Raw genomic sequence first — 25,485 nt, 5'->3', positions numbered from 1 at the left:
GTGTCTGGTTGCTGCTGCAGAAACCATCAGCACACGTCAACCAGTAAAAGCTTCTCCAGGCTCTTATGTGTGAGGATGACATGGATCCAGGCCGGCGGGGAGAACTTCTGTCGGTCCCAAAAGAGGTTCTGAAAAAGTCTGACGTCAGATAAAAACACGTTTATTCTAAATCCAGTTTTAATGCTTTTACATGTCTCATCATAAAAATCCGTTAAAAACCGGTTGTCTGTGACGTCATGGTAACGGGTCAGGGACCGTCAGAACCGTCTGCTCAGAGGCTTGGGACAGAGCGTCCAGGTCCATCAGGGCCAGCTCACGAATCTCCTCCAGGATGGAGTACAGGTTTGGAGTTCTGCTCTGCAGGAAGTCCCGCTCCTGCCGGGACAGTTTGTGCGTGGGCGCCGCCGTCTGCTGGGCGCTCTCAGCCAGCCGGACCACCTCCTGGACCAGCTGCCGGTGGCCCTGCGAGGCCGGGGGCCCGGAGCCGCGGTGGGGCTGATTGCTGATGACCTCCAGGACCAGAGTGTCGGAGTGGCAGCTGGAGGACCGGACCGAAATACGGACCTGCAGGGAAAGGAGATGCGTTTCCATGGTTACAGGGGCTTCATCAGCTGCTGAGCAGCAGTCAACTCATTTAAAACTCTAGTGACCTTTTGACCTTTGGAGTCTACCTCTGTTTTAGTCGACTAAAAATGGGGCTCTTCTAAAAGTTGTAGAGAGCCACCAGCTGACCCAGAACAACCATGTTCCACCAGCTGGAGCGGGAGCCTGGAGGGCCCCTTGAGGGCCCCCGGCCTCCCGCTTCAGCCCTACCTGCTGCTGGGACCTGGGTCAGGTGTGTTTGTCCGTGAGCAGCTATGACTGCAGGTCGGTAGGAGGACATGTTGACCTTCAAGCTCAGGTCCAAGTCTCCAAAGGAGCGTCTGCTTCCCTCAGCGGCTCTTCCCATTGGCTGACGGCTGGTTTCACTGCCGGCTCCAAACACACGACGTCAATCCAGTCGCCAGTTTTCCACCATGATGGAGCCAGACTTCATCAGTGAGCAGTGATTGGTCCGAGCCAGTCTGAGTCATTGTTTCTATGGCAACCACTCTCACCAGTCAGGACTGAGCTTGTTGGAAGGCCACGCCCCTACCACTCGAAAGGGGGGCTACATGAAATCTGTCCAATGCTTTGATTGTTGGATGTGGGGGCCGGCAAGCTCCACCTACTTTTATGGAGGCGTCCGATTGGTCAGTTTATAACTTCAATAATTTAGACTACATGAAAATATGAAAAACGAGGATTATCCAGATGTGAGAAAAGATCCGATCCAGAACGGTTCTGCTGACCAACAGAATAACAGCTGCTTGTTTCTCTGTAGAAACTTGGAACCACTTCCTGTTTGGAGGAGAGGCCACTCAGTCCAGTCCTCATATACGGTCTGTGGCTGTTCCTAGCAATGACAAAAGTACTGTGTGTGTGTGTGTGTGTGGGGGGGGTGTTAAACTAGGGCTTGACCCCCAGGCTCCTCTTCATGGAGCAGACTTGCTGCTTCGGGTCAGCAGCCAGTGTTTGGGTCTTTTTAGACCCAAACACTGGGTGGAGGTTCTGAGTGCGGTTTCTTCTCTGCCGTCACAGGCACGGTGGGTGACCCTCACTCACAGTGATGTGGCTCATTAGCCTGAAGGTGGCGCTGCATCCGCCCGCCGTGGTGGTGGTGATGTAGCTGGGGTACCGCCGCACTTTGCCGCCCTGCCACTTACAGCTGCCGCCCGCTTCTGCCGACACCACCTGGCCCTCTTTGTTCCTCAGGTACACGGGACCCTTGATGCCGTACCTGAGGACAGACGGGGGGGGGGGTTATCCGCCTGTGGTATTCAGAGGTAACTTAATCTGCCTCCAGTATGAAAGCAGCTTTAGATTACAACCTTTAATAAAGTGTTTTCAAACTTCACCCAATAAACAATTAAACAGCCACAGAGTCATGACGCTGTCATGACATCATCACTGGGCCTTCGGTCACATGCTCCTGCATGGGGGGGTTGACCCGTGTGGGTGACGCTGTCATGACATCATCACTGGGCCTTCGGTCACATGCTCCTGCATGGGGGGGTTGACCCGTGTGGGTGACGCTGTCATGACATCATCACTGGGCCTTCGGTCACATGCTCCTGCATGGGGGGGTTGACCCGTGTGGGTGACGCTGTCATGACATCATCACTGAGCCTTCGGTCACATGCTCCTGCATGGGGGGGTTGACCCGTGTGGTAACCTTAAGTCCGATTACAGGACATATCAATGGTCCGTACACAGCATTTATACATGTAAATGCTCGTGATGTGCAAGTGCTTGTAGGACAAAGGTCCCCAAATCCAGGCCTGGGGGGCCGGTGTCCTACTTGTTTTCCAGCCAACCTGCCACTGTAGCTCCTTATTGGCTAAACACACCTGATCCAGGTAATCAGCAGCAGATCAGGCAGGGATTCTGGAAAACCAGCAGGACAACGGCCCCCCAGGCCTGGATTTGGACACCCCTGCTGTAGGACGTCCACACAGAAACTAAACTCTGATTGTCTAATTTCCTCATTTCTAACATTTCTTCCTGTTCCTGACTGTAGGCCTCCTCTCTGCTGTCTCCTACACCTGCCGGTGGATCCTGCCTCTGACCCCCATAAAATGGAAGGGAATTGACAGTCAGGCGTTTCCTGTTTCGTTTGGGTCACCTGTGCGCCCCCTACAGGTGTGCCCTCCTCTGGACAGCTGGGACTAAAGCTTGAAGCATGTTTTACTGCACCTGACTGTAAATTTTCTTTCATTTCCACATATTTGATCATTCTTTCCATAAGCAAACATGTTTGTGAGGAAGCACAGCATCTATGCTGACGACACCACTTTCTCAGCATCAACCTAGTCAGAAAAATCCCCCCTCAGTGGGGGGCAGATCAGTTTCTTACTCGGGGACAAACACCAACACGCCATTGTCTCGGATGGCGTAGATGATGGCGTCCGCCACACAGCGCAGGTCGGTCTGCGGGTCTCTGTCCCTGAAGAAGAGGCACTGGAAGAGGCCGGTGGACGCGCTCTGGGCTCTCTGGGCCGTCTGGAAGCATCACAGGGTCAGAACACGCACTCCCTTCAGCTAAGCCCAAACAGAACCAACCCAGTTCTTGTTGTTGATGTGCTGAGCCAGTTCCTCCAGCTCCCTGTTGGTGGCCAGGATTCCAGCAGGCCCCGCCCCCTGCTCCAGCTCCAGGGCTGCAGTTAAAAGGCGATGAACCACCATGTCTGCGTAGCGACGGATGGGCGAGGTGAAGTGCGTGTAACGGTCCAAAGCCAGACCTGAGAGGCAGAAGCAGAACTTTTCAGAACTCACTGCAGCACTAAAACAAACTGCAGCTGCAGCAGCAGCTGGACCATGAAACTGCAAATGAGATTTGTGATAACAAAGAAACTCGCATTCACAGAAAACGTTTGTGTGTTTGAACTGGACATGGTCCACTGAACTACAATGGAAACGACGTCCAGTTGTGGGTGACGTCATCAGCAGGCGTCCAGCTGGTGTTTGTGGAATCAGATCAAAGATGGATCCTTGGTCTGGGAATGCATGAAGGAGCCTGAAGGAGGCTGTGGTCACCATACCGTAATGATAGTACTGGTCCTGCGGCTGGGAACCGGTGGAGAAGTAAAGGGCCTGGGACATGGCCCGAGTGGCCATCATTCTGAGCAGCCTGTTCACCATGGGGTCCTGCGGGTCCACAGCCCGGTCCAGAGAGTCGGCTAAAGCCTTGTTGGTCCTGCAGGAGCAGAATCAGAGATTATCAGAGAGTCCTTTCTTCATCCATTCATCCGTCATCTGTGGGAGGAAGTGGCGTCACATCAGCAGTTTATGGAAATGAAAAACATGTGAAGTCCAGAAGTCCCACCAACTCCTCTGTGATCAAACCTAAACCCTAAGCTGTTCAACCCTCACATGAAAGCAAATGTAAAACAAGACTTTGGATCTTCCCATTTGCATTTTGACGCTGCATTTGTGGTGAAACGGCGTTGATCTTCTACCCACCTGGTGTCCACGCTGAACCCCATCGCCTTGGCCGTGTCCACCAGCTGGCTGAACAGCTCCAGCCGGGGCGGCGGGTGACGCCTCAGCAGGGCTCGGTTTGGGAAGGACTCCTGAATTTTCCGCGCCACCCAGTGGTTGGCGTAAATCATGCACTCTGCCACCGTCTCGTGGACCTCCAAGGGCTGGCGGGGAACCAGCGCCGTGATGTTCTTGTCTTTGTCCAGCTGGGCTCGGACCTGAAAGCAGAACCAGGAAGCCGCTGAGAGGAGCACAGGTTCTGGACGTACAAACCCTCCAACAAGTCCTGTTCTCATAAAAACCCGCAGGACATTTTAAACTAGAACCTGCAACAGTATTCTTACAATTCCACCTTTTTTGAAGACCCAATGAAAGGACGGAACCTCAGGCTTTCATTAATGTGACAAAAGCTCTTTATACCATTTCCACAGCTGTGAAGTTTCTCTGTGGAAATCTGAGTCCAGGTCTACAGTGTTTACAGTGCTCAGCATGAATGAGGACACCCCAGTAATGAACAGGCATTCATCCACCTGTGGTCATGACCCAAAGAACCCTGAATACAAGCGGCTGACATGAGCTTCCTCCCTAGGGGGGCTGGGGGCTCCCTTAGAGATGGGGGGAGGAGAACTCTGGGTAGAACCGCCTCTCCTCCACATCCAGAGGAGCCGGTTGAGAAAACCACCATGCAGGTTGACTGCAGCTATCTAAAGCAGCAGAACGCCAAACTGGAGGGACAGTTTCCCAGGACACCACCCCATGATGTCATCTAAGTTGGACCATCAACCTTCATTCAATGTTATGGACTTAAAGTGTTCAATAAAACCTTGTGGAAAGACATGGGGGGGGGGGGTTTCCCTCATTAATGCTCAGCACTGTGTGGAGCATTACAGCTACAATATAGTCTGGATAGTCGAGGTTCAATCTGTTTAGTCAACACAGTTGGTTTGGTGTAGGGCGGCAGTGGCCCAGGCGGTTCAGCAGGTCGTCCAATGATCAAAGGGTCAGCGGTTCGATCCCCGCTCCCCCCAGTCAACTGTCGTTGTGTCCTAGGGCAAGACACTTCACCCCCCATGCCTCCAGTGTGGCTCCACTGGTGTGTGAATGTGCATGAATGTCCCGGTGATGGTCATAGGCGGCGTAGGGGGTAACCTGGCAGCCACACCCCCATCAGTCTGCCCCAGGACAGCTGAGGCTATATGAGTAGCTGCCATAACAAGCAGATAAATCTAATCCATTATTGTTATTATGTCTAATTCAGCACCATGGACAGCTCCACTGTGTCTTCTGGTTGAAGGACTCTACCATGTCCATCATCCTGACTGACTCTGGAAGATGACCACCTTGTGTTTTTACATACATTTACATTTCTAAACCCGTTTTGTGCCCATTCATGGGTAAAGGCGGGGGACATCCTGGACCAGTCACCAGTCTGTCTCAGGGCCACAATCACACCTAGGGACCATTTAGTGCAGGGCTCAGGAACCTTTTTGGCCGAGAGAGCCATAAACGCCACATATTTTTAAATGTAATCTCCAAAGAGCCATACAATAATGTAGTGTCTCTTTCCCACACTAAGGCACGGAGACTTAACCTCTTTTAAGGTTCTTTATTCTGGTTACTGCAGACCGCAACGAACGCCGTACAATTAATTCAGCAACTCCTGAATCTTTCCCGCCGAGACGAGAGCACTTCACCCAACTTCTTATTCCCCTGCTCCCACTCCAGCCCTCCCATTTCCTTATTCGGTTTAAAGCCAAATATACAAATGAATGTGTGCATTTGATGTAATTTCAACATTTTTAAAGTACAATAAGTCTGTGGATTCTTTTTAATAACATCGTTATGCTGTTGCTAATAAATGATGAGTATTTCTCGTGGTAGTTTTGCTGATGGTCTAGTCTGGTTGATACGTGGTGAGTTTCTGCTTCATGCAGGCGTTGAGACTTTAAACGTGATCGTAGGTCTGAATGTTCTGTAGATGTGAGACAGACATGGAGCCAAACACACACACACACACTGCAGTGAGTGACGGGTAGTAGGTTTTAAGTTTTTACAATCCCTGCACGATTCACCTGCTGCCCCCCCCCCACTTTCTTCCTCTAACATCCCGTCCCCGTAACTGTGCACTCTTTCTCAGAGACGGGAGTCCAGTTTTAGACACGGCAATTCACAGGTTTGCGGCTGCTACAAACTCTGTGAAATAATAGATAACAGTAAACTGATAGTTTTCTCTCCAAGCACCGCTACTACTGCGCCCCCCTGGCATCGCCAAGCGCCCGAGAAGGACTGGTCTAATGAAAAAAAAAAGTATAATTAAAGATTTGTCTGCGAGCCACATGTGACCATCAAAAGAGCCATATATGGGAGCCATAGGTTCCCGACCCCTGATTTAGAGGAACCCTAGGAAGCATGTTTTTGGACGGTGGGAGGAAGCTGGAGAAAACCCACCATGCAGGGGGGTGCCATGCCAACTCCACACAGAAAGGCCCCCCCATTGGTGTTGTGGGCTGCACAGTGGGGGCTAACCACTGGCCCACCGTGCAGCCCGCCCCCTAGAAGAATCTGCTCCTGTTCTCTGTGTTCTGGGTTCTTGAGCTGACGGTCCAGCTCTCCTTAAGACACCATCTTCACCATCTGTAGTGCAGCCACATCACCTGCATCTGATTGGCTCCTGAAGCTCTGGCCATCAAACCGGATTACTCAGATTACTCAAGGATGTAACCTGTTTACTCCAATATCCCTTAAACGTTTCAGGGAGCACAGATGTGACAGTGCAGTACCTCCACCCCCTCCAGCTCCAGAGCTCCGCCTCTGTCCCGCTGCAGCCGCAGGTGCCTGCTGACCCGCGTCAGCATCTCCAGCGCCTGGATGAGCTGGGCCAGCTTCAGGTCCTTCTCCTCGGGGCAGAAGCGCTCCAGCTCCGGCACCCGGACCTCCTCTCCGTTCAGCAGCGCCTGGGCCAGCTCATAGTGGAGCTGGTAGGAGGAGCGGATGACGGTGCGCCCGAACCACACCCTTCTGACGGCCAGGCTCCCAGCATCCAACTCCCACAAGACGCTCATGGCGTACCTGGAAGCCCGCAGTGTCACAGGAAGGCACGCTTACACGGTCGACGTCACCGGCGCCGCACACTGACCTGTCCACTCCCCCCAGCAGCGAGCACAGGTCGGCGCTCAGAACGGCCGGCAGCATGTCGTAGCGGCGGTCTGCCAGGTAGTAGGTGGTGGCTCTGAGGAGGAAGTAAAAGCTGTTTCCTGCTCTCCTTTTTCAAAACAAGCATTCTCCACACAATACAGGAAGTGGATCCTTTTAAAGGGCAGCTGTCCTGTCTTACTGAAAGGATTTTCAAAATAAAGGTCTAGTAAATGTAAGGACATCTACTGGTCAGGAGACAAAAACTACAGGAGGGAAACACTAGAATAATTCATTATTCTTTTCAGGAAGTTTTGGTTTATAAAAGTTTTGATTCAACATTTTGGAAACATTTCAAAATATCTTAATTTTTCCTTTTTTAGTGCGTTCTGCCTTTTAGAACTTCAGACCTGCTGGTTTCTGACCTTTTCCCATGAAATCAGCCATGAGATGACTTCTACATGATCCAATCTCTGCCCCCCACCCCCCACACTAGAATCCACACATCAGATCAGAAGGACGCCACGGTGAACGTCAGCGCCGCCCGCGGGGGGACCGCCTCGCTCACCGGGTGCGTGCCTCCAGGTCGGTGAGCGAGCCCTCGGGGACGAAGTGGGTGACGTCAGCGATGTGCACGCCCAGCTCCAACAGCGTCCCGCCGGCGAGGCTGCGCACCGACAGCGTGTCGTCCACGTCCTCACAGCCCAGAGGGTCGATGCTGAACACCAGGTGAGAGTCCCTGAGGTCCCGCCTCCTCGCCACCTCGGCGGGGTCCACCCTCCACGGCTTCTCTGGAGAGCTGAGGGGCATCTCTTTCATCTGGAGGCGTCATCTCAAATTTGACATTTGAACACGCAGCGCACAAAAACACAAAAAGAGTCCGTACAGCAGCCAGCCAGATTCAGACTGAAGCAAAAGTCACTTTTTGATGTTCCTAGTTCTGAAGACACTAGAGCAGCAGGCACCATGTCTGACAGCAGTAATTCTAGTTCATCGTTTCGTTACTGGATTGTTGAGGTGACTTCACTGAAGTCCTCTGTTTAAGTGTTAAATAACTGAATGAAATGATGTTTATTCAATCAATAAATGACTAAAATCAGATGAGCTGGAACCCAGTCATTGGATCTGGATGGAGATGACCTTTAGTTCAGTAATGTAGGTCATGTGCTAAAAGCGCTCAACCTGCCATGTTTCATCCGTTTGACTCAACGTCTGATTGGTGTCAGAGCTGGTCTGGTTCTGACCTGAGCTTCAGAAAAGGGCGGCACATGGATGCAGTTCTCCACCAGGATGGTCTGGACCTCGGTCTCCAGCTCCCCAGCCCGGCCCAGGACCTTCACGCTGTGGCCGTTGGGATAGAGCGACGTGCTCTCCCAGGAATCCAGGCGAACCACCACCCTGTGGTCCTGTGTGGGGTGGGGTGGGGTCACCATGAGCATCACGAGCGCCTCTGCTGATTAAACAGACTTTGACGTGTTTTGATCTTTTAAAAATGGTTCATTTATCGAAATATTCCATTCCAAGATAAAGTCTAATCAGCCTCTCTTCCATATTCTGTGACGGGATCACCGCCAAACATCTCCACAGGAAACACGCCTGCTGTCAAGCCCGACCTGCAGAGCCTCCGCCTGCTGGGTGCTGATGCGGATTTTGGGGATCCGGCGGTCCCAGGGCACGGTGAGGACGCGCTGGCAGCTTCTGCTCTGTGACTGAGAGGCGTCCCTGCTGGGGAACGTCACCACGTAATCCCTCCAGTTCCTCTGCAGGACCCCCACCACCCGGCCTGTCGGATCACACAAACGGGTCACGTCAGGGCGAGCGCTGCTGGGGGGCTCGCGTGTGGAACCCGTTTCAGAGTCAGGAGTGTGTTTGGAAGCAGTTCAAAGGTGTCGCCTTCAGGAACACAGTCTGTGAAAACCTTTTTTTCACAGCAATGCAAACAAAACCTGAATTCATTCCTATTATTGACCACAAAGAACAAAACAGTCTAAGGAGCCAAAGTCAGGTCTGAATGTTGAAGCTGTTATGTCCATTAAGATTTTCTTGATTTAAAAAAAAAGTTTCTCTGTTAAAAAAACATTTTCATTATTGTTTTAAATGTCAAATAAATAATAAATATCAAGATTGTATCCAAATATGGAGAAGCGTATTGATTGATGTGAGAGGGACACATTCAAAGGGAACCATTTCCATTTGTCAGTCCACTCCATTCAATTTACACGGTTTACACATTTAGACATTTTTGTATAGAAGTACATTAATAATCTACATATGTTTTGAACATACCGTAATTTCTGGATTATAAACCGCTACTTTTGTCACACGCTATCAACCCTGCGGCTTATTCAATGATGCGGCTATTTTATGCATTTTTTCTAACAGCCACTAGGGGCGCTGGAGCAGAAAGGGTCAGAGTGAGACAGGGGGAATATTGTATATGTGTCGAGGAAGAGGCAGGTTTAATGTAAATTCCTGCTTTGTGAATGAATAGCAGGAACAGACCCTCATCATGGAAAATGCAAGAAGAAATGCAGATGAAGCAGCTTTCAAGTCCAGAGCAATCGTTAAAGCAGTGTGAAAAAATCCACCATCACCAACGGGTTTGGAAAAGCCGGTCTGCTGCTGACGGAGAGGACGGAGCAAGAACAGGAGGGAATCTACCTCAGAGTGACACTGATGAAGGTGAAGGACAGACTGAGAGAGAGAGGTGAAGAATGTCTGACGCTATTCCAATCCACACTGAGGAGGAAGACTTCCACGTTTCAGGGCACAGGAGGAAGATGAAGAGGAGCAAGACTTCCATGTTTCAGGGCACAGGAGGAAGATGAAGAGGAGCAAGACTTCCATGTTTCAGGGCACAGGAGGAAGATGAAGAGGAGGAAGACTTCCATGTTTTATGAAGAGGAGGAAGACTTCCATGTTTCAGGGCACAGGAGGAAGATGAAGAGGAGGAAGACTTCCATGTTTCAGGGCACAGGAGGAAGATGAAGAGGAGGAAGACTTCCATGTTTCAGTGCACAGGAGGAAGATGAAGAGGAGGAAGACTTCCATGTTTCAGTGCACAGGAGGAAGATGAAAAGGAGGAAGACTTCCATGTTTCAGTGCACAGGAGGAAGATGAAGAGGAGGAAGACTTCCATGTTTCAGTGCACAGGAGGAAGATGAAGAGGAGGAAGACTTCCATGTTTCAGTGCACAGGAGGAAGATGAAGAGGAGGAAGACTTCCATGTTTCAGGGCACAGGAGGAAGATGAAGAGGAGGAAGACTTCCATGTTTCAGTGCACAGGAGGAAGATGAAGAGGAGGAAGACTTCCATGTTTCAGGGCACAGGAGGAAGATGAAGAGGAGGAAGACTTCCATGTTTCAGTGCACAGGAGGAAGATGAAGAGGAGGAAGACTTCCATGTTTCAGGGCACAGGAGGAAGATGAAGAGGAGGAAGACTTCCATGTTTCAGTGCACAGGAGGAAGATGAAGAGGAGGAAGACTTCCATGTTTCAGGGCACAGGAGGAAGATGAAGAGGAGGAAGACTTCCATGTTTCAGTGCACAGGAGGAAGATGAAGAGGAGGAAGACTTCCACGTTTCAGGGCACAGGAGGAAGATGAAGAGGAGGAAGACTTCCATGTTTCAGTGCACAGGAGGAAGATGAAGAGGAGGAAGACTTCCATGTTTCAGGGCACAGGAGGAAGATGAAGAGGAGGAAGACTTCCACGTTTCAGGGCACAGGAGGAAGATGAAGAGGAGGAAGACTTCCATGTTTCAGTGCACAGGAGGAAGATGAAGAAGAGGAAGACTTCCATGTTTCAGGGCACAGGAGGAAGATGAAGAGGAGGAAGACTTCCATGTTTCAGTGCACAGGAGGAAGATGAAGAGGAGGAAGACTTCCATGTTTCAGGGCACAGGAGGAAGATGAAGAGGAGGAAGACTTCCATGTTTCAGGGCACAGGAAGAAGATGAAGAGGAGGAAGACTTCCATGTTTCAGGGCACAGGAGGAAGATGAAGAGGAGGAAGACTTCCATGTTTCAGGGCACAGGAGGAAGATGAAAAGGAGGAAGACTTCCATGTTTCAGTGCACAGGAGGAAGATGAAGAGGAGGAAGACTTCCATGTTTCAGTGCACAGGAGGAAGATGAAAAGGAGGAAGACTTCCATGTTTCAGTGCACAGGAGGAAGATGAAGAGGAGGAAGACTTCCATGTTTCAGGGCACAGGAGGAAGATGAAGAGGAGGAAGACTTCCACGTTTCAGTGCACAGGAGGAAGATGAAGAGGAGGAAGACTTCCATGTTTCAGGGCACAGGAGGAAGATGAAGAGGAGGAAGACTTCCACGTTTCAGGGCACAGGAGGAAGATGAAGAGGAGGAAGACTTCCATGTTTCAGTGCACAGGAGGAAGATGAAGAGGAGGAAGACTTCCATGTTTCAGGGCACAGGAGGAAGATGAAGAGGAGGAAGACTTCCACGTTTCAGGGCACAGGAGGAAGATGAAGAGGAGGAAGACTTCCATGTTTCAGGGCACAGGAGGAAGATGAAGAGGAGGAAGACTTCCATGTTTCAGGGCACAGGAGGAAGATGAAGAGGAGGAAGACTTCCATGTTTCAGGGCACAGGAGGAAGATGAAGAGGAGGAAGACTTCCACGTTTCAGGGCACAGGAGGAAGATGAAGAGGAGGAAGACTTCCATGTTTCAGGGCACAGGAGGAAGATGAAGAGGAGGAAGACTTCCACGTTTCAGGGCACAGGAGGAAGATGAAGAGGAGGAAGACTTCCATGTTTCAGGGCACAGGAGGAAGATGAAGAGGAGGAAGACTTCCACGTTTCAGGGCACAGGAGGAAGATGAAGAGGAGGAAGACTTCCATGTTTCAGGGCACAGGAGGAAGATGAAGAGGAGGAAGACTTCCATGTTTCAGGGCACAGGAGGAAGATGAAGAGGAGGAAAACTTCCATGTTTCAGGGCACAGGAGGAAGATGAAGAGGAGGAAGACTTCCATGTTTCAGGGCACAGGAGGAAGATGAAGAGGAGCAAGACTTCCATGTTTCAGGGCACAGGAGGAAGATGAAGAGGAGGAAGACTTCCATGTTTTAGGGCACAGGAGGAAGATGAAGAGGAGGAAGACTTCCACGTTTCAGGGCACAGGAGGAAGATGAAGAGGAGGAAAACTTCCATGTTTCAGGGCACAGGAGGAAGATGAAGAGGAGGAAGACTTCCATGTTTCAGGGCACAGGAGGAAGATGAAGAGGAGGAAGACTTCCACGTTTCAGGGCACAGGAGGAAGATGAAGAGGAGGAAAACTTCCATGTTTCAGGGCACAGGAGGAAGATGAAGAGGAGGAAGACTTCCACGTTTCAGGGCACAGGAGGAAGATGAAGAGGAGGAAGACTTCCATGTTTCAGTGCACAGGAGGAAGATGAAGAGGAGGAAGACTTCCATGTTTCAGTGCACAGGAGGAAGATGAAGAGGAGGAAGACTTCCATGTTTCAGTGCACAGGAGGAAGATGAAGAGGAGGAAGACTTCCACGTTTCAGGGCACAGGAGGAAGATGAAGAGGAGGAAAACTTCCATGTTTCAGGGCACAGGAGGAAGATGAAGACAGCTCTCAGTGACTTTTACGTTCATGTTTTTTACCCAGCCCTGTTAGTGCGGTTACTACCATATTGCTGCCGCGTCAAAGGCACTGTTTGGAAAGAAAAGCCAGGTATGTCATTAAAACTTTGAAAACTCTTTCTGCACCGTCTTTCTTTGTAGATATCATGTGTTGAACCTTTCCTGCATTACTTTTTTCTTTCTTTCCTCTCCGCTGAAGGTGGATCTTCCTTTGTTTGTTCACTTCCCTGTTTGGACCCTCAGAGCCTCCAGAGTGGGTTAATAAAGGATCATCTTCTCTGGGGGAAACCTTCTTTTATTACAGTTCTCTTTCACTCTGTATATCAACCTCTCTGTATATCGACCTGAGGGTTAGCCCCTAAGACTCATGGGAAGTGGGGAATCGTGGGTGTAAAGTTCCTCACCATGACTGAGGGGGCTGTGAGCAGGAGTGACCTCCATGCGGTTTGGCTGTTTGTGTGCATGAGTAAATGAATAGGCTATAATGCTGAGCAGGTTAAAATGCTGGAAAGGAGAAAATGCAGCCTCTGTCGGCCTCTCCCTCTCTAAAACTGTTCAGAGACAGGGGAGGGACTGCTCAGCCACGGCTAATATACAGGGGCGGCTTATTTGTATATAAAATGGTTTATCTTTTAATGATGTAATGGGTGTGGCTTGTAATCAGGTCCGCTCTATAGCCCGGAATTTACGGTATTCACATGATTCTGATGCAGTTCACATACTGTCAAATGTATTAGTGGAATAATAAACCAATGAGGTTGGTAACACCATACAGTGTTCCATGATTTCTCAAACAGAGAAGCTCCAACTAAAAGCTGATAGGGTTTGTTCACAAACCGTGTCATAGTTTTCAGAAACTTCACAGAAGTAGGATGAAGATGTTAGGGGTTGGTTTTTTGTTCCACCTATTCTGGACATCGTGAAAACAAGAGAGGATCTTTAACCCTTCCAATTCAGCTTTGTTTGTGCCTTCTGTCTTTCTCTGATTCACCTTGATCGTGTCCACATTTCTCTGCTGTGCAGCGTTGCATATCGGCGCTTTTCTCCACTGGAATCGGTTTCACTGCAGAAAGGGCGGTCAAAAGGCTGTAAGGGGCAGAAGCTCCGGGGCAAAGGGGTCTCCCACCTGTTGGCATGGGCTTTTCCTGGCCGTCGTCTGGACTCCTGTCGTCCCCCTGTCCCTCTGTCAGAAGCGTTGCTCTCCCCCTCCACTCGCTCCTCGGCAGCAGCTCCACCACGACCACGTCTCCGTGCACGGCTCTGTTGCGGTTCTTGCCCCCGTGCACCAGCACCCCCGAGCTCAGATCTGACGGGACAGAGAGGCTGTGGAGGGTCGTTCAGCAGGAACAGACGCCCCCCTGAGCCGTTCTTACCCATGGCCTGGCTGGACGAGCCCTCCGTCTGAACCAAAGCTTCGCTCTGGGCTCGGTGTTTGTTCACGCTCAGAGTTCCCTAACGGACCACAGAGGAAACAGGAAGAGGCTTTCTGATGGGGATGTGAGGAGCATCTGTTCATGAATCATGAATGATGAAGAGCAAAAACAAAAGGCGCTTTTTAAATGAAGCTGGTCTACAGCCGCCGCTCAGGAAGATCCTGGACTGCAATTCTCTTCCTTCTTTGGCTGTTGAACTTGCATAGTTTTATTTGTGTGGTTCAGGAAGACAGACCAGACGGTCATTTCTGTTCCTTTTGGTCAAGTAGAGCCGTTGACATTTGACTCCGTTCTGTTGGTTTATCATTTCGGCCTTCGCAGAAGCAACTGTCCGACGTGAAGCTGAGGACGTTTCAGGCTTCCACGTCGTGCGTTAATTTCTGTTATACCATGGTCCGGGTGAACACTCGATTCTGATTGGCTGCTGGGTATGCGTTAAAACCTGATAACCGCACAGTGAAAAAAGAAGTTCCGGTCGGCTAGCTTAAATGATTTGTATCACTGCGCCGGCTTCTGTAAAACAACCTTTTGCTTCATCATCGGGGCAAAAACAAGCGGTAAGCGATTAACTTTCCCTCTGAATTGATGCTTTATTCAACCCATCGGGACGATCAGCATATATATATCGCCGAAACTTGACTGCAGCGGTGGTACTGCGCGACGCGGACTATATGTTATATATATGTACTATATGTTACGTGATGCGGCGCGATGCACTTCGCGGAAGCAACCGTCCTCCGCTTCGCGTCGGACGGTTCAGGCTTCCACGGCGTGCGTTAAAAAGTAGTAACCGCACACTTCGAAGGCCATTAACCCTTACATAATGCACACTTGGAAGTCGTGAACCCGCTTAAACCACGGTCACTTACAAAGGAAATAAATATTTAACCAGCTTTTTAGTCCTTTATCCTTGTTATTTTTTTGGTTTGGATCGCTTTTTCATAAAAAGTGGACTATTTGCTAAGGAAAGCCATATGTATGCTGGTGGTCACGACAGTTAAATAAAGCATCAGTTCTCCTCTTCCCGCTTGTTTCTGTCCAGATGATGAAGATAAAGTTTGTTTTAAAGGAACCAGAGCAGTGATACAGAACATGTATGCTATGTGACCAGAACCACTATTTTAGGTCTACATTATCGCTGTGATTTATCATGTTTTAATGCAAACCCAGCAGCCAATCAGAAACCAGAATTCACCCAGACCGTGGTATAATACATGGTAAACTGTCTTAGCAGCTTTGTTCATGTATTTCTGATGGGCGGACTGATTTGCATTCGAGTTTCTCATTTAATAATATAAAAGGTTAGCCTCAAATCCTGAAGGACTTTATACAAATATATTCCCGTCTTTCATCTGGTCTATTGCCTCTGCAGATTCAGTACCTGGATGTAGCGTCCAGACTTGATGCCAGCCTCCATGACCTCAGCAGGCAGATGTTCAGGAAACTCCCTCTGCGAGTCCTCAGCCTCCCTCTCCTCCAACGCCTGAGAAATGGAGGCGTAGAGCTCCTGAGCCGCCTGCAGATCCGGCCAGAAGTTCTGCAAATAATCCTGAAGAAACGGGTGGATGGATTCAGGAGCATGTCGTCCATGTGGACCAGACGGTTGAAAGCAGCTCATTAGCTGAAGAGGACGGGCGCCTCTCACCTGGACCGTGACGACATAAACTCCTGAGTGAAGGCTGCTGTACTGAGCAACAGCCTCCTCATCCTCTGTGATCATCACCACGTTCATCATACCGGCCAGGTGGTTGTAGTACCACACTGCAGCAGAATACACACACCTACACAAACACACACAGCACTGTCACTGCAGTTCATCCATCAGAATGGAGGACTCCTCAAAGACAGCAAAGTACACTCTGGTTGCGACTTCCTCCCCGATTCTGCTGGGAAGAAGAACCTAAGTCAGTCAGTGCCAGCAGGTGGCCAGCAGGTGGCACCATCAACCCGTTCACTTTCATGTAGGCCTGCACAATTTATCACAAATTTAGCGTTACAGCGATTTCAAGCTGTGCAATATGCATATCGCAAAAGACAGAGAAAATCGCAATAAATGGTAAACCTTGAATGTGCTAAAACAATCTTGTGGTAACTTGAACTATTTAATGAATTGAATAAGTGCAGTGATGCATTTGACCAATCAGATGGAGCCCTGTTATGTTAGATGTTGCCCTTCTGATTAGACGAGGGTCATGTGGAGAATAATTTAAGGTATTTTGACTATTATTTAGTTGAAACTTTTGCAGTGAAATGGAAACGTTTTTGGTTTTGCTCTTTGTTCATTTATCGCAAGTTAAATCCTCATCGCACCACTGATCACTAATGTGGCGAGTTTTCCTCATATCGTGCAGCCGTACTTTCATGTGAGACGGCTCAGCTTTACCACGGAAACACAGAGACTCTGCAGCTCCTACAGCTTGTCCCATCTGGAACTAGACTTCATATTAAAATGATCTTTTATTTCTTTCTTTTCTGGCTTTTACTCCACAGAGTCTCATCTGTCTGACTTTGCATTCCCCTCCTTCACACCATCCACCCGCATGTCCTCCTCCTTCCATCAACATCCTCTTCCTCTAGACCTCTATCCTGGTGGCTCCAACCTCAGCATCTTTGGACCAGCATCATCACTGTTCCTCCCTGAACCTGTCCGAACCTCTCCATCTGCTTCCCTGCATGGATCTCCAGAACATCTGCCATGATCTGTTCCTCTGATGGATTCATTCCTGACCCCTCCTGCAGAGAACCTCGGCGTCTTCATCTGTGCTGCCCCCCGTCTCTGCAGCAGAGTCCATGGCTGCTCTCCCCAGTGTCTTACAGGGTCACAAACTCCCCTAACAGCTTCCTCCACCCGTTCCACATGCCTCTACACCTCCTTCTACTAGAAAGAAATGTATTTCTTTTAATAATGTCTGTAGTAATAGTGGGGGCGTGGCCTTTTGACTGGCATGTGACTGCTGTGTTAGTCCTGCTGACGAGCATAGAGCAGACAGGAGATCACAGGAGAATTATAGAAATCTTTATGAACATCTTAGGTCAGGGGGGTCACACTCATTTTCAATGAGGGCCACATCAGCATAGCGGCTGTCCTCATGTAACTACATGTAATGAAAAATAAATGTAACTACTCCTTAATGTTAAATAACTCATTATTTATTTATTATTACTTTTTAAAGTGACAATTCCAGCTGCATAGAAAACATATGTTTGCTGGTTATTCCAGCATAAATCCTTTTACATTTGATTCTGTCAGGTTAGGTTAGGTTATATGGACAGTGTTTAAGTCCTAATGTATAGATGACCATATTTCAAGTCTGAAATGACATGGAGGGCCGTATTTGGCCCCCGGGCCTTGAGTTTGACACGTGTGTCGTAGAGTAATAAATGTAATTATGGTAGAAGAATGTAGAAGTTTTTAGTATAAAAACTAAAAGAAAACTTCTTGTTTTGTACCGACTGGTCTGTGGTTTGGGAGCACTGAGGTCAGTGAGGAGGAGGACTTGATCTCTGAGGCCCCGCCTTTTGCTCCTTGTGGGCCCCGCCCATTTCATGATGTCATCCTAGAGTCGGCCTCTACTGAGTGTCTGCGTTTCTCCCACCAAAACAGACATCCGAACTTTTACAAAGATGGAGATTTTTCATAGAAAATTGAATTATTTTGCGGATTACTGCTAGCTCCATGGAGAAAGAGGGCGTGTTTTAGAATGGGTTTGTTTTTTTGTGAGGAATGAACATTATAACACACTCAAACGCTCAAAAAGTTGGTTTTGCATGACATAGGCCCTTTAAGGCTGTCAAACTCCTCACTTCACACTTTACCAGCTTTTCTCAGACAGAGGAACATTTTCACACTTTCCTCTCTCGGTTACACAAACTTTCACAGAAAAGTGTATTCCGTTTCCTAGAATGGAAACAAAGATGTAATAGCGATCTAAGATTTATGTAAATGCAGCAAAACTGAATGCGTTCTGTACAGGAGACACAGAATGGAGGAGATTGATTGACAACAAACCAGGATGCAGAACACAACATGCTGATAAAAACACATTCAAAGTCCACAAATCAGCGAGACTGGGGAAAACGAAATGCAATATAGCGAGGGAACACTGTCGGCAAGCATTCAGAGGTTTTTCTACTTAATAGAAGACTTGTGGTTTGATCTGTGAATCATGGATTCAGGAATCAAATGGGATCGAGCCCTTTGCCTCCTCTGTGGCTCCAGATGGAGACGTTTCTGTACACCTGTAGCTCACCTGGTCTGCCACTTCTCCTGGCTCTCCCCCTTCTCTCTGGGACAGAAGGAATACTGCTGAAATTCATTGGCAAACTGCACACAGTGGAACCGAGGATCTTTGACCAGACTCCGCAGGCGATTATAGAACCTGAATGCAAACACAAAAACAATGAGCTCTGATTGTAAAATGCAGCTCTGGCTTAAAGTGACACGGACAAAATGCTGCAGTTCCTTTGGAAACAGGTGGGTTTGGTTTGACTGAGCTGCTCCCAACAACCCCTCTTCATCAAGCTGTGAGCCCATCGTCACATCTTCACCTCACAGCCACGTTTTCATTCAAAATGATGCTAGAACGTTGATATGATGTCTTTGGAGCAAACATTTGACAGATTTCCCGTGAGGAACTGCTGTTGTAAAAACTAAAACCACTGAAACAAATGCATCAGTGGGGACTGAATCCAGTCATGAAAACTGGCCAAACTGGGAGAAGAGCGGGAGGAACGGTTGATGATTCAGAAAGAGGAAACCTGGATGGAAGCTTTCACAGATCAAACAACCTGACAGGTATTTTCCCTCTTTTCCTGCAGTCATCTCTCCATCTGAATGATTGGCTTAGGTCGGGGTGGGTACCATTTTATCTGGTGCCTGTGCCAAACCGGTCCTTCTGAAACGGCTCCAGTAATTAAACTACCAGTGCTTTAATAATGAATCAAAATAACGCGCCAATTTGTGTGGAGGGTGTGATGAAGCAGCGTGGGAGGTTGAAGGAGCCCCTGAATAGTCCTAAGATCGGCACTCCGGAGCTGCATCTCTATTTTAACTCACGCTGACCTCAACACGGATTTCCCCGTTCATCATCACTATGACGACGGTCTTTCCTCAGAGCACTGAACACGTCACTCTGAACCATCAGACTGCTGATTCTTTTGGGGTGAAGTAACAGACAAACTTTGGCAGTTTGACTGAAGCTCCGCCTTCCCTCACAGCCTCACCCATTCTATTAAGACCGTTAAATCCTGTTGCATTTGTTTTGTTTTTTATTATCTATCATTTTTGTCTTTATCCTTTCACATCTATTCTATACCTTGCTTGGTTTGCACGAGAGCATAAGACACCAAAGCCAACGTCCTTGTATATGCACTTTACTTGGCCAGTAGAGCCGATTCTGATGAGAATTGTACAGCAAAACTGAAAAGAGTACAAGAGATTGAAAAGTCTGAAACAACGCATTGGAATAAAAGACCAATAAATAAAGGTCTCTCACACACGGATTTACTCCTATTAAAAATACTTTTAGGAATGAAGGGTGTAGCTAGCATTATGGAAGGTGTATCTAGCGTCCTGAAGGGTGTAGCTAGCGCCCTGAAGGGTGTAGCTAGCATCATGGAGGGTGTAGCTGGCGTCCTAAATAATGGATTGGATTTATCTGCGCTTTTCAAGACACCCAAAGCGCTTACATTATGTCCATTATTCATTCACTCCTATTTCATACTTGGTGATGGTAAGCTAGGGTTGTAGCCACAGCTGCCCTGGGGAAGACTGACAGAGGCGTGGCTGCCATTTCGCGCCTACGGCCCCTCTGACCACCACCGGGATCATTCATGTGCATTCACACACCAGTGGAGCCACACTGGAGGCAAGGAGGGTGAAGTGTCTTGCCCAAGGACACAACGACATTTTGGCTGGTGGGAGCGGGGATCGAACCGCCAACCCTTTGATCATTGGACGACCCGCTCAACCACCTGAGCCACTGTCGCCCTCGACAGATAAATGGTGTATCTAGCGTCCTGAAGGGTGTAGCTAGCGTCCTGAAGGTTGTAGCTAGCGTCCTGAAGGGTGTATCTAGCGTCCTGAAGGGTGTAGCTAGCGCCCTGAAGGGTGTAGCTAGCATCATGGAGGGTGTAGCTGGCGTCCTAAATAATGGATTGGATTTATCTGCGCTTTTCAAGACACCCAAAGCGCTTACATTATGTCCATTATTCATTCACTCCTATTTCATACTTGGTGATGGTAAGCTAGGGTTGTAGCCACAGCTGCCCTGGGGAAGACTGACAGAGGCGTGGCTGCCATTTCGCGCCTACGGCCCCTCTGACCACCACCGGGATCATTCATGTGCATTCACACACCAGTGGAGCCACACTGGAGGCAAGGAGGGTGAAGTGTCTTGCCCAAGGACACAACGACATTTTGGCTGGTGGGAGCGGGGATCGAACCGCCAACCCTTCGATCATTGGACGACCCGCTCAACCACCTGAGCCACTGTCGCCCTCGACAGATAAATGGTGTATCTAGCGTCCTGAAGGGTGTAGCTAGCGTCCTGAAGGGTGTAGCTAGCGTCCTGAAGGGTGTAGCTAGCGTCCTGGAGGGTGTACCTAATGTCCTGCAGGGGGTAGCTAGCTTCCTGAAGGGTGTAGCTAGCGTCCTGAAGGGTGTAACTAGCATCCTGAAGGGTGTAGCTAGCGTCCTGAAGGGTGTAGCTAGCGTCCTGAAGGGTGTAGCTAGCGTCCTAAAGGGTGTATCTAGCGTCCTGAAGGGTGTAGCTAGCGTCCTGAAGGGTGTATATAGTGTCTTGAAGGGTATAGCTAGCGTCCTGAAGGGTGTAACTAGCATCCTGAAGGGTGTAGCTAGCGTCCTGGAGGGTGTAGCTAATGTCCTGAAGGGTGTAGCTAGCTTCCTGAAGGGTGTAGCTAGCGTCCTGGAGGGTGTAGCTAGCATCCTGAAGGGTGTAGCTAGCATCCTCAAGGGTGTAGCTAGCATCCTCAAGGGTGTAGCTAGCATCCTGAAGGGTGTAGCTAGCATCCTCAAGGGTGTAGCTGAAGGGTGTAGCTAGCGTCCTAAAGGGTGTATCTAGCGTCCTGAAGGGTGTAGCTAGCGTCCTGAAGGGTATAGCTAGCGTCCTGAAGGGTGTAACTAGCGTCCTAAAGGGTGTATCTAGCGTCCTAAAGGGTGTATCTAGCGTCCTAAAGGGTGTATCTAGCGTCCTAAAGGGTGTATCTAGCGTCCTGAAGGGTGTATCTAGCGTCCTGAAGGGTGTAGCTAGCGTCCTGAAGGGGGTAGCTAGCATCCTGAAGGGTGTAGCTAGCATCCTGAAGGGTGTAGCTAGCGTCCTGAAGGGTGTATATAGTGTCCTGAAGGGGGTGTAGCTGGCATCCTGAAGGGTGTATCTAGCGTCCTAAAGGGTGTTACTAGTGTCCTGAAGGGTGTAGCTAGCATCCTGAAGGGTGTAGCTAGCGTCCTGAAGGGTGTATTTAGTGTCCTGAAGGGTGTAGCTGGCGTCCTAAAGGGTGTATCTAGCATCCTGAAGGGTGTAGCTAGCGTCCTGAAGGGTGTAGCTAGCGTCCTGAAGGGTGTAGCTAGCGTCCTAAAGGGTATTACTAGCGTCCTGAAGGGTGTAGCTAGCATCCTGAAGGGTGTAGCTAGCGTCCTGAAGGGTGTATATAGTGTCCTGAAGGGGGTGTAGCTGGCATCCTGAAGGGTGTATCTAGCGTCCTAAAGGGTGTTACTAGTGTCCTGAAGGGTGTAGCTAGCATCCTGAAGGGTGTAGCTAGCGTCCTGAAGGGTGTATATAGTGTCCTGAAGGGTGTAGTTGGCGTCCTAAAGGGTGTATCTAGCGTCCTGAAGGGTGTAGCTAGCGTCCTGAAGGGTGTAGCTAGCGTCCTAAAGGGTATTACTAGCGTCCTGAAGGGTGTAGCTAGCATCCTGAAGGGTGTAGCTAGCGTCCTGAAGGGTGTATATAGTGTCCTGAAGGGTGTAGCTGGCGTCCTAAAGGGTGTATCTAGCGTCCTGAAGGGTGTAGCTAGCGTCCTGAAGGGTGTAGCTAGCATCCTGGAGGGTGTATCTAGCGTCCTAAAGGGTGTATCTAGCGTCCTGAAGGGTGTAGCTAGCATCCTGAAGGGTGTAGCTAGCATCATGGAGGGTGTAGCTGGCGTCCTAAATGGTGTATCTAGCGTCTTGAAGGGTGTAGCTAGCGTCCTGAAGGGTGTAGCTAGCGTCCTGAAGGGTGTAGCTAGCATCCTGAAGGGTGTAGCTAGCGTCCTGAAAGGTGTATAAAGTGTCCTGAAGGGTGTAGCTAGCATCCTGAAGGGTGTAGCTAGCATTAGGGAGGGTGTAGCTGGCGTCCTAAAGGATGTATCTAGCGTTCTGAAGGGTGTAGCTAGCATCCTGAAGGGTGTATCTAGCGTCCTGAATGGTGTAGCTAGCGTCCTGAAGGGTGTATATAGTGTCCTGAAGGGTGTAGCTGGCATCCTGAAGGGTGTAGCTAGCGTTCTGAAGGGTGTAGCTAGCATCCTGAAGGGTATAGCTAGCGTCCTGAAGGGTGTAGCTAGCATCCTGAAGGGTGTATCTAGCGTCCTATAGGGTGTATCTAGCGTCCTGAAGGGTGTAGCTAACATCCTGAAGGGTGTATCTAGCGTCCTAAAGGGTGTATCTAGCGTCCTGAAGGGTGTAGCTAGCATCCTGGAGGGTGTATCTAGCGTCCTAAAGGGTGTATCTAGCGTCCTGAAGGGTGTAGCTAGCGACCTGAAGGGTGTAGCTAGCGTCCTGAAGGTTGTATATAGTGTCCTGAAGGGTGTAGCTGGCGTCCTAAAGGGTGTATCTAGCGTCCTAAAGGGTGTATCTAGCGTCCTGAAGGGTGTAGCTAGCGTCCTGAAGGGTGTAGCTGGCGTCCTAAAGGGTGTATCTAGCGTCCTGAAGGGTGTAGCTAGCGTCCTGAAAGGTGTATCTAGCATCCTGAAGGGTGTAGCTAGCATCATGGAGGGTGTAGCTGGCGTCCTAAATGGTGTATCTAGCGTCCTGAAGGGTGTAGCTAGCGTCCTGAAGGGTGTAGCTAGCGTCCTGAAGGGTGTAGCTAGCATCCTGAAGGGTGTAGCTAGCATCCTGAAGGGTGTAGCTAGCGTCCTGAAAGGTGTATAAAGTGTCCTGAAGGGAGTAGCTAGCATCCTGAAGGGTGTAGCTAGCATTAGGGAGGGTGTAGCTGGCGTCCTAAAAGATGTATCTAGCGTTCTGAAGGATGTAGCTAGCGTCCTGAAGGGTGTATCTAGCGTCCTGAAGGGTGTAGCTAGCGTTCTGAAGGGTGTAGCTAGCATCCTGAAGGGTGTAGCTAGCGTCCTGAAGGGTGTATCTAGCATCCTATAGGGTGTATCTAGCGTCCTGAAGGGTGTAGCTAACATCCTGAAGGGTGTATCTAGCGTCCTAAAGGGTGTATCTAGCGTCCTGAAGGGTGTATATAGTGTCCTGAAGGGGGTGTATATAGTGTCCTGAAGGGTGTAGCTGGCGTCCTAAAGGGTGTATCTAGCATCCTGAAGGGTGTAGCTAGCGTCCTGAAGGGTGTAGCTAGCGTCCTGAAGGGTGTAGCTAGCGTCCTAAAGGGTATTACTAGCGTCCTGAAGGGTGTAGCTAGCATCCTGAAGGGTGTAGCTAGCATCCTGAAGGGTGTAGCTAGCGTCCTGAAGGGTGTATATAGTGTCCTGAAGGGGGTGTAGCTGGCATCCTGAAGGGTGTATCTAGCGTCCTAAAGGGTGTTACTAGTGTCCTGAAGGGTGTAGCTAGCATCCTGAAGGGTGTAGCTAGCGTCCTGAAGGGTGTATATAGTGTCCTGAAGGGTGTAGCTGGCGTCCTAAAGGGTGTATCTAGCATCCTGAAGGGTGTAGCTAGCGTCCTGAAGGGTGTAGCTAGCGTCCTGAAGGGTGTAGCTAGCGTCCTGAAGGGTGTAGCTAGCGTCCTAAAGGGTATTACTAGCGTCCTGAAGGGTGTAGCTAGCATCCTGAAGGGTGTAGCTAGCGTCCTGAAGGGTGTATATAGTGTCCTGAAGGGTGTAGCTGGCGTCCTAAAGGGTGTATCTAGCGTCCTGAAGGGTGTAGCTAGCGTCCTGAAGGGTGTAGCTAGCGTCCTGAAGGGTGTAGCTGGCGTCCTAAAGGGTGTATCTAGCGTCCTGAAGGGTGTAGCTAGCGTCCTGAAGGGTGTATCTAGCATCCTGAAGGGTGTAGCTAGCATCATGGAGGGTGTAGCTGGCGTCCTAAATGGTGTATCTAGCGTCTTGAAGGGTGTAGCTAGCGTCCTGAAGGGTGTAGCTAGCGTCCTGAAGGGTGTAGCTAGCATCCTGAAGGGTGTAGCTAGCGTCCTGAAAGGTGTATAAAGTGTCCTGAAGGGTGTAGCTAGCATCCTGAAGGGTGTAGCTAGCATTAGGGAGGGTGTAGCTGGCGTCCTAAAGGATGTATCTAGCGTTCTGAAGGGTGTAGCTAGCATCCTGAAGGGTGTATCTAGCGTCCTGAATGGTGTAGCTAGCGTCCTGAAGGGTGTATAAAGTGTCCTGAAGGGTGTAGCTGGCATCCTGAAGTGTGTAGCTAGCGTTCTGAAGGGTGTAGCTAGCATCCTGAAGGGTATAGCTAGCGTCCTGAAGGGTGTAGCTAGCATCCTGAAGGGTGTATCTAGCGTCCTATAGGGTGTATCTAGCGTCCTGAAGGGTGTAGCTAACATCCTGAAGGGTGTATCTAGCGTCCTAAAGGGTGTATCTAGCGTCCTGAAGGGTGTAGCTAGCATCCTGGAGGGTGTATCTAGCGTCCTAAAGGGTGTATCTAGCGTCCTGAAGGGTGTAGCTAGCATCCTGAAGGGTGTAGCTAGCGTCCTGAAGGGTGTATATAGTGTCCTGAAGGGTGTAGCTGGCGTCCTAAAGGGTGTATCTAGCGTCCTAAAGGGTGTATCTAGCGTCCTGAAGGGTGTAGCTAGCGTCCTGAAGGGTGTAGCTGGCGTCCTAAAGGGTGTATCTAGCGTCCTGAAGGGTGTAGCTAGCGTCCTGAAAGGTGTATCTAGCATCCTGAAGGGTGTAGCTAGCATCATGGAGGGTGTAGCTGGCGTCCTAAATGGTGTATCTAGCGTCCTGAAGGGTGTAGCTAGCGTCCTGAAGGGTGTAGCTAGCGTCCTGAAGGGTGTAGCTAGCATCCTGAAGGGTGTAGCTAGCGTCCTGAAAGGTGTATAAAGTGTCCTGAAGGGAGTAGCTAGCATCCTGAAGGGTGTAGCTAGCATTAGGGAGGG

General features: G+C 49.7%; 1 protein-coding gene across 5 annotated transcripts in view; it reads right to left on the bottom strand.

Annotated features, from left to right (window-relative positions):
- Nucleotides 1-144: 144 nt before the first annotated feature.
- Nucleotides 145-25,485, bottom strand: part of dis3l (DIS3 like exosome 3'-5' exoribonuclease) — a 29,056-nt gene continuing 3,715 nt past the window's right edge. The window contains exons 3-19 of one of the 5 annotated variants that reach the window (XM_078944102.1): nucleotides 18,476-18,604; nucleotides 15,871-16,006; nucleotides 15,607-15,774; nucleotides 14,166-14,244; nucleotides 13,919-14,098; nucleotides 13,784-13,855; nucleotides 8,805-8,974; nucleotides 8,436-8,597; nucleotides 7,760-8,010; nucleotides 7,196-7,288; nucleotides 6,840-7,128; nucleotides 4,042-4,277; nucleotides 3,621-3,775; nucleotides 3,142-3,536; nucleotides 2,936-3,081; nucleotides 1,645-1,819; nucleotides 145-564 (exon numbers count right to left, since the gene is read on the bottom strand). In XM_078944102.1, coding sequence (XP_078800228.1) covers nucleotides 235-564; nucleotides 1,645-1,819; nucleotides 2,936-3,081; nucleotides 3,142-3,536; nucleotides 3,621-3,775; nucleotides 4,042-4,277; nucleotides 6,840-7,128; nucleotides 7,196-7,288; nucleotides 7,760-8,010; nucleotides 8,436-8,597; nucleotides 8,805-8,974; nucleotides 13,784-13,855; nucleotides 13,919-14,098; nucleotides 14,166-14,244; nucleotides 15,607-15,774; nucleotides 15,871-16,006; nucleotides 18,476-18,604 — 3,166 coding nt within the window. In that variant the 3' untranslated portion in view covers nucleotides 145-234. Of the gene's footprint in view, nucleotides 565-1,644; nucleotides 1,820-2,935; nucleotides 3,082-3,141; nucleotides 3,537-3,620; nucleotides 3,776-4,041; nucleotides 4,278-6,839; nucleotides 7,129-7,195; nucleotides 7,289-7,759; nucleotides 8,011-8,435; nucleotides 8,642-8,804; nucleotides 8,975-13,783; nucleotides 13,856-13,918; nucleotides 14,099-14,165; nucleotides 14,245-15,606; nucleotides 15,775-15,870; nucleotides 16,007-18,475; nucleotides 18,605-25,485 lie in introns of all 5 variants that reach the window. The other 4 variants (XM_023951240.2, XM_023951244.2, XM_078944103.1 and 1 more) reach the window with 4 other exon arrangements.

This window comes from Oryzias latipes, chromosome 3, assembly GCF_053564925.1.
Source record: "Oryzias latipes strain Hd-rR chromosome 3, Olatipes_Hd-rR_3.1".
Classification (NCBI taxonomy): Eukaryota; Metazoa; Chordata; class Actinopteri; order Beloniformes; family Adrianichthyidae; genus Oryzias; species Oryzias latipes.
The sequence above is the reverse complement of the archived record's forward strand: the minus strand, read 5'-3'. Positions and strand labels throughout refer to the sequence as shown.